At 43.4% G+C, this 7500-nt stretch overlaps 1 protein-coding gene across 1 annotated transcript in view; it reads right to left on the reverse strand.

The window, feature by feature from the left end:
* OBSCN (obscurin, cytoskeletal calmodulin and titin-interacting RhoGEF) overlaps positions 1-7500 on the reverse strand; it is a 498370-nt gene that overhangs the window by 313422 nt on the left and 177448 nt on the right. Inside the window, exons 28-33 of the mRNA XM_085876584.1 lie at positions 7212-7478; positions 6810-7076; positions 3799-4065; positions 3426-3692; positions 1354-1620; positions 970-1236 (exon numbers count right to left, since the gene is read on the reverse strand). Of these exons, the coding sequence (XP_085732710.1) occupies positions 970-1236; positions 1354-1620; positions 3426-3692; positions 3799-4065; positions 6810-7076; positions 7212-7478 (1602 nt within the window). The remainder of the gene's footprint in view (positions 1-969; positions 1237-1353; positions 1621-3425; positions 3693-3798; positions 4066-6809; positions 7077-7211; positions 7479-7500) is intronic.

Raw genomic sequence — 7500 nt, forward strand, 5'->3', positions numbered from 1 at the left:
CTCCCTGTAAGCATTATAAATACCAGAAATTGTAATCTTGTTTTAGTGCAAGCACGTGTGGATGGAAACCACCACAGTGGGTTGTACTCCTTGGCTTCCAAGTAAAAAATAAAACTCTCTGATGTAACGTGCTTTCACGTTGTGGCAAGTGAATTGATCGGTGTCTGTCATTTGAATAACAGGATTTGCATCGAGTCGGTTAAACGGTTGATTAAAAGTATTAAAACGAATAAACGTTAAGAAATAAATTCCACAACAGCAGCCATATTGGAAAAGTGGAAAAACTTTGGCCTCTGTATCTCTGAAACTGCACAACGGAAGAATTTGAAACTTGGCACATCACAAGTACTCCTCATGTGGAATGAGTGTTATTTTTTCATGATGCCAAAGGTGCCTTCACGAAGACGTCATAATTGCATATGTATAACGCCACATGCGATCAGTATACAATGTTTTGAGTCATTTAGGGATAAAAAAATGGTCCACAATTTCTTTTTGATGACATCATCGATCATGTGATTTGGCAGCCATATTGTTTTTTCGTTTTTTTTTAAACCTTCAAAAATCATCTTCTCTGAAATGTCTGAAAAGATCGAGGCGAAATTTCACACATATGACCGCCTATCCATGAAGAACAAGAGTCACGCATGTGATGTCATCGGTCACATGGGTTGGCAGCCATATTGGATTTACCTGAAAACCGATAAAAAAATACACCACTCAAAAGAAGTCCTGGCGAGGGCTTGCAATCTCTGATTGCTCTTTTTCTTGGAAAAATTGGAACACATTTGTCTTCATTTTGAGGCACAATTTCGAGTGCCAGAAATATTAGGAATTGGCAAAACTGGGAACCATCAGCAAATGTGAAGAAACAATTTTGGTTTTTTATATAAATGTCAAAAACCAAAAAATGTTGAACCCAACATGTTCCTGGAAACATTGTACAAATCAAATACAGAATCTCTTTACCTTTCACCATGAGTTTTCCTTGGCTCGTCACACTCCCAGTGTCACATTCGTAGGTCCCTGAATCGGCTGACTCCAGCTTCTTGATTACCAGCTGTGAAACATCTCCAGACACGTTCATCTCATACTTATTACTGGGTTTCAACAAGGTTGTTCCTTTCCTCCAGGTGACTTGACCACCTTGCTTTGAAAGTTTACAGGTGAAAGTAGCACTTCCCTGCTCTTCGACCTCAATGTCACTCAAAGTCTCAAGAACAAGCAGTGGGGCTTCTATGGATGAAGAGAATTTAATTGTCACAAAGTATTAAAAGATTGAAGCGCTATAACTTTCTAATCATTCATTAGTAACTACAAAAATATTTGTAGATTTCACAGTGAGTGTCTTACCTTTCACACTGAGTGAGGCTGAGGTGTTATCATCTCCTGTCTCACAATGGTAGACTCCTGTGTCTTCAAGCTGCAGTTCTTGGATCACAAGTCTCGCCTCATTGCCCTCCATCGTCATGTCATACTTGCTGCATGGGTGAAGTAGTTGCTTTCCTTTTCTCCAAGCCACACTTTTGGTAGCCCTGGAAAGCTGACACCTTAAGGTGGCATTGCCTTGTTCTTCAACTTCCTGCTCCACCAAGCCTTCAAGCACCAGCACTCTGGCCTCTATGGATGGAGCATCAAACATTCACATTATCACTAGCAGTGACCGATGGAGCATCTGCACAATGTAAAATGTGACTTTATTTCTGAACATCTTCTTAACCCCACCAAACTCACAAGCCCCAAGTCATCAACCACCCTCAGCAACCCCAAGTCCACAACCTCTGCCTCCAAAAACCAGGTCATCACCCTACCCCCTCCCAACCCGAATGCATAAATTGCCACCCCACTCCAACCTTCAAACTCCCTCCCCACAACAACCGCTCAACCCCGCAAGCAAAGCCTCAACCTTCCCCTCCCAACCCCAAATCCTCATGCTCCTCTCCCAACCCTGAGGTGTTAATCCCCCTGGACTTCTGTCGCTCTCGAGTGTCGCTCTCAGCTTTAACATGCAAGTATGTAAACAGCTAAAGAATGAGGATAATCATGACGATCATAACTTCAAGCCTTCAAATAGACTCCCCCCCCCCAACAACAAAACTCAACCTCCCTCCCCTCAAGCCTCCCCCTCCCAACTCTGTCCCATCTTTGCTCCACCCCTTCCCAACCCCAACTCTATCCTCCCATCCTCAACCTCCTCCTGCACATAAAAGCAAACAAACAGACATTCTCATTTGGAAACAGCATAATATTTAAAACTTTGCCCTCCCCTGTCATGCCATCACTGACTTCACAGAAATCCGTCATGGTCACCTGTCCAACTCACAATTCCCTGAGATATGCAGAAACCCCGATGCATTGCAACTCTCACGTGACAATGAGCAGGCCAATTGTGCTAATAAACGACCCAAAACCAATTACTTCTTCCTCGTGCATACAGAAACATCGTTTCAAGTAAATATTGACGGATGTTTTCTTTCACAACGTCGTGAGATTCCCAGAAGTCCTCGGACGAAGACATTGGTTTTGTGGTCCACAGTTGAGTCATTAAAGAGAAAATTGTCAGAAATAATAGCAAGGCCCCGTGTCACGTCCACTGTAAAAGCACTGCTTGAGAGAATGCCACACAGATATTTGGGCAGTGCAGAGACAACTGACCGCTGCTTCGATCGCTGGAGAATGCCTTCGCATGGCCCATGATGCCTATCAGCTGAAAATCCTTATAACTGTCACTCTGGTTGTTTTCCACTGAAAGGAAAACTTGTTGGGAGGGCATGGCAATTGTGAATTATGACAGCTCCGAAGATGTCTTGGACTTCGCATATTAGTAAGCACCAACATGGCGGCCGTATGATTTTATTGTTTCCAGAGGGAGGCATTAAGTGCTTTGTCTTTGCGTCCATGGTGTTTCACTTTTTGGAAGAAAAAAAGCAAAAAAAGACAAAACCTTTATTTTCATTTTGAGGCAGAATTTCAAGTGCGACCAATTGGGTATTATTCGGAATCGCCCTCTTCCGGGAACCATCAGCAATCCCTGATCGCAGCCCTCGGGTTCAGGTTGAAATCGTGGGTGGAGCCAGGTGAACTGTCCAAACCAACTGGTGGAATGGAATGTCACAAAAAGACGGAGTGATTGACGGAAGGAAGGACGAACAAGCGTATTATTAAATAGATTTAAATCACCAACTCGTGTTTAGCCAGGCTTGTAATGCCACGGGCATTGTTGCCTCCCAATGGAATGTCATTGTCTATTTAGCAAGGAAATCAGAGGAAGTGGTGACAATTCAAACAATGTCATCAATTGATTTCATGATTCATGTGTCGAAACAAGTTTGGTTTATTTTTATATAAATGTCAAAGACCAAAACATATTGAACCCAACATGTTTCCCGTCAGCATTGTACAAATCAAATAAAGAAACTCTCTACCTTTCACCAGGAGTTTTCCTTGGCTCGTCACACTCCCTGTGTCGCATTCATAGGTCCCTGAATCACCTGACTCCAGCTTCTTGATTACCAGCCGTGAAACATCTCCAGACACGTTCATCTCGTACTTATTACTGGGTTTCAGCAGGGTTGTTCCTTTCCTCCAGGTGATTTGACCTCCTTGCTTTGAAAGTTTACAGGTGAAAGTAGCACTTCCCTGCTCTTCGACCTCAATGTCACTCAATGTCTCAAGAACAAGCAGTGGGGCTTCTATGGACAAAGAAAATTCAGTTGTCACAAAATATATTAAGATTGAAGTGCCATATATTTCCAATCATTATTAGTAACGACTAAAACATTTGTAGCATTATCTTACCTTTCACAGTGAGTGAGGCTGAGGTGTTATCATCTCCTGTCTCACAATGGTAGACTCCTGTGTCTTCAGGCTGTAGTTCATGGATGACAAGTCTCGCCTCATTGCCCTCTATGGTCATGTCATATTTGCTGCATGGGTGAAGAAGTTCCCTTCCTTTTCTCCAAGCCACACTTTCAGCAGCCCTGGAAAGCTGACACCTTAAGATGGCATTGCCATGCTCTTCAACTTCCTGCTCCACCAAGCCTTCAAGCACCAGCACTCGGGCCTCTGTTTATGGAGCATCAAACATTCAGATTACCCCCAGCAGCAACCCGCGGAAGATCCATATAATGTAAAATGTGACTTGAAATCCTCACCTGTCCCCACCCCCACGACAAACTCACCGACCCCAAGTCATCAACCACATTCCTCAACCCCAATTCCTCAACCTCCGCCTTCGCCTCCCGACCACAAGTCCTCTCCCCACCCCCATATGCCTGGTGTTGGCTTAATCGTTTGGGTGGTGGCCTTGGATCCTAAGGTCCTCAGTTCAAATCCGCTCAGCCGTTGAATTAATACCAGGTGGGGTTAACTCAGCCTGTCATCTTTCCGAGGTCGGCAAAATGAGTGCCAGCATGTTGGTATACTGTGTCGGAGTGGCGACCCGTCCAGGATTGTGCCCATTAGCCAAGGAGACCGCTTAAGCAGCACCAACGCTCTGAACAGAGTGTGGTCCCAATCTCCTCCACCTCCACCCCAATTCACAACTTCTCAACACCCCCATCCAAACTCTGTCCAATCTTTGCTCTCTCCCACCCTCAACCCCAAACCCCAATCCTCCCCTCACAACCCAGAGGTGTTTACAGGATCGGACTGAGCAGTCGGGCATTCGGGCATCGACCGAGGGCACGGACCATCAAGGAGCCGGTGCTCCCAGAAAAAAAAAAATAATAATAATAATAATAAGGTTTACATTTTCAGAAATAGGAGAGGAAGGTGATTTTATAATGTACATTTAAACAAAGTAAATTCATTGATGAGGGTTCAAAATCGATTTTGATTGATGCTGGAAAAAAAAAATGTCGTGAAATAATTTATTGCTGCAATAAAGTCAGCATTTCCCCTGCTTAAAACAAACATTTACCACTGTTAAATATACAGTTTCAGACTTGACAGAAGAGGGTCATGAATAACCGTAAATGTGCGTCACAAAAACCGGGGTTTCTACCCTCTTTCGACCATCTACACACGTATGTTTTGTCAATCATGTGGGGAAATAGCGCAGTGTTCACTGGATGAGGGTGTGAATTGATTCGGTCAGTGTGAACATCTTGCTGTTTTACATCACGAGTGGGACCAAATTTTCATTGGTCTTCATGGCCTTGTAGCATACCCACCTGCTGCACTACTTCAACATTAGCTTGCCTTTCACCAAGCCAAGATGCACTTGGGCCTGGGTGGGGTGGAAGGGGGAAGGGAGTGTGGGGGGTGGGAGGCTTGATTATACGTTCTTTATTATTGCCAAATTATACGATTATTATTATGGTTGTAAATATTTTTTCGTATTAATATATGCTTTGTTACAATGTCATCATTCTTTCTGTTATTTATTTTTTTTTTTTAAATTAGAATGCCATGCTCTGGTAGAAGGAACTATTAAGCCGATCGATACACGTTAACACGGCATGCGTTGAAAACATGGGAATTCCACCGGAATTTTTCGTAGTTAATTAGCCAAATCAACTCAGGAGGTCATGATCAGTGTGACCACTCCTTGGATTTTTTTCACAAGATCTTGGCTATTCGTTGTTCACCTTGGCGTCTTGGTTTTCTATAGGTATTCTATTATCATCGCTTTTCCAAAACCTTGTGAATTCTTGGCTTTTTTCATTGGCTCACCTTGGCATTAATGAAAATGAGTGGTCACACTGGTCATGATCGGTTTGGTGGATCACACTCCACATCAGAACGCTCCAGTAGAACTCCACAAGAAACATCACACATCACACAACACACAAGCAATGGTGGATACTTCAAGACCTGGGAGGGATCCGTTCCACCTTCTGAAACCCGCGCACAGAGATAACAACCAACACACACACACACACACACACACACACACACACACACACACACACACACACACACACACACACACACACACACACACACACTAAAGTGACCATTTGTTTTTCTCAGCAAAATCTTCAGGGAACTCACACGGACAAATAATGATTTTGTCCATGGTGTGCATTTTATGAAATGTTGTTTCAGGCCGTTTGCATGACATTTGCCATACATATATATTGCACACTTTTCACACACCCAACATTATGTGATGCTTTGAACTGTAGGGTGTGTTCTGTCCTCTGCAACATGAGGTGCACCAGTTTTTGGTTCTTTACTTCAAGGTCACGAGCAGAGTACCTGCCCGCCCTTCGAGTGATCTTGTTCCAAACATGCAACACGTTCTTCTGACATATACCGTTATGTTGGTGGTGTGTCGGCAAGTGACAGCTCAAGTGACGGTGTACACAGAAGGAAAAAAAAAAAACCTCCATTTTCATTTTATGGCAGAATTTCAAGTGCTACCAATTGGGTATCATTAGGAGTTGCCTACACCGGGAAGCATCAGAGATCCCTGATCGCAGCCCTCTAGTTCAGGTCAAATTCGTGGGTGGAGCCAGGTGAACTGTCCAACCAATGGGTGGAATGGAATGTCACAAAAAGACAGAGTGATAGACGGAAGGAAGGACGAACAAGCGTATTATTAAATAGATTTACATCACCAACTCGTGTTTAGCCAGGCTTGTAATGCCACGGACATTGTTGCCTCCCAAAGGAATGTCATTGTCTATATTGCAAGGAAATCAGAGGAAGTGGTGACATTTCAAGGAATGTAATTAATTTATTTCATTATTCATGTGAAGAAAAATTTTTGTTTTTTTTATATAAATGTCAAAAAACCAAAACATATTGAACGCAACATGTTCCCGTCAGCATTGTACAAATCAAATAAAGAATCTCTCTACCTTTCACCAGGAGTTTTCCTTGGCTCGTCACACTCCCAGTGTCACATTCGTAGGTCCCTGAATCGGCTGACTCCAGCTTCTTGATTACCAGCTGTGAAACATCTCCAGACACGTTCATCTCGTACTTGTGACTGGGTTTCAACAGGGTTGTTCCTTTCCTCCAGGTGACTTGACCACCTTGCTTTGAAAGTTTGCAGGTGAAAGTAGCACTTCCCTGCTCTTCGACCTCAATGTCACTCAACGTCTCAAGAACAAGCAGTGGGGCTTCTATGGATGAAAATAATTCAATCGCTGAACTATATGACATTTAAAGATTGAAGAACTATATCTTTCTCGTCTTTACTGTTTTCTCGGAAGAATTAAGCAATGAAAATGCGAGAAATCACAAAGATGACGTCTGACCTTGCACTTGAAGAAATGCTGATGACTTGTCGTCTCCACTATCACACAGGTAGAGACCAGAATCCTCCGGATGAATATCTCTTATGATAAGTGCGGCATGGTTTCCTTCCTGACGAGTTTCATACTTGTTGTTGGATCTCAAAGAATGACCATCCTTGCTCCAAATGACATTCTTGATAGGTCGAGAGAAGCAGCAGCTGAAGTTGGCAGTTCCTTGCTCCACAACTTCCTGTTCCTGTAAGCCCTCAACAACGAGCGCTGGAGGCTCTGGAGGACAACACATGAAACA

The sequence above is a fragment of the Eptatretus burgeri genome, chromosome 4 (genome assembly GCF_056783735.1).
Source record: "Eptatretus burgeri isolate ZD-2024b chromosome 4, Ebu_testis_v1, whole genome shotgun sequence".
Taxonomy (NCBI): domain Eukaryota; kingdom Metazoa; phylum Chordata; class Myxini; order Myxiniformes; family Myxinidae; genus Eptatretus; species Eptatretus burgeri.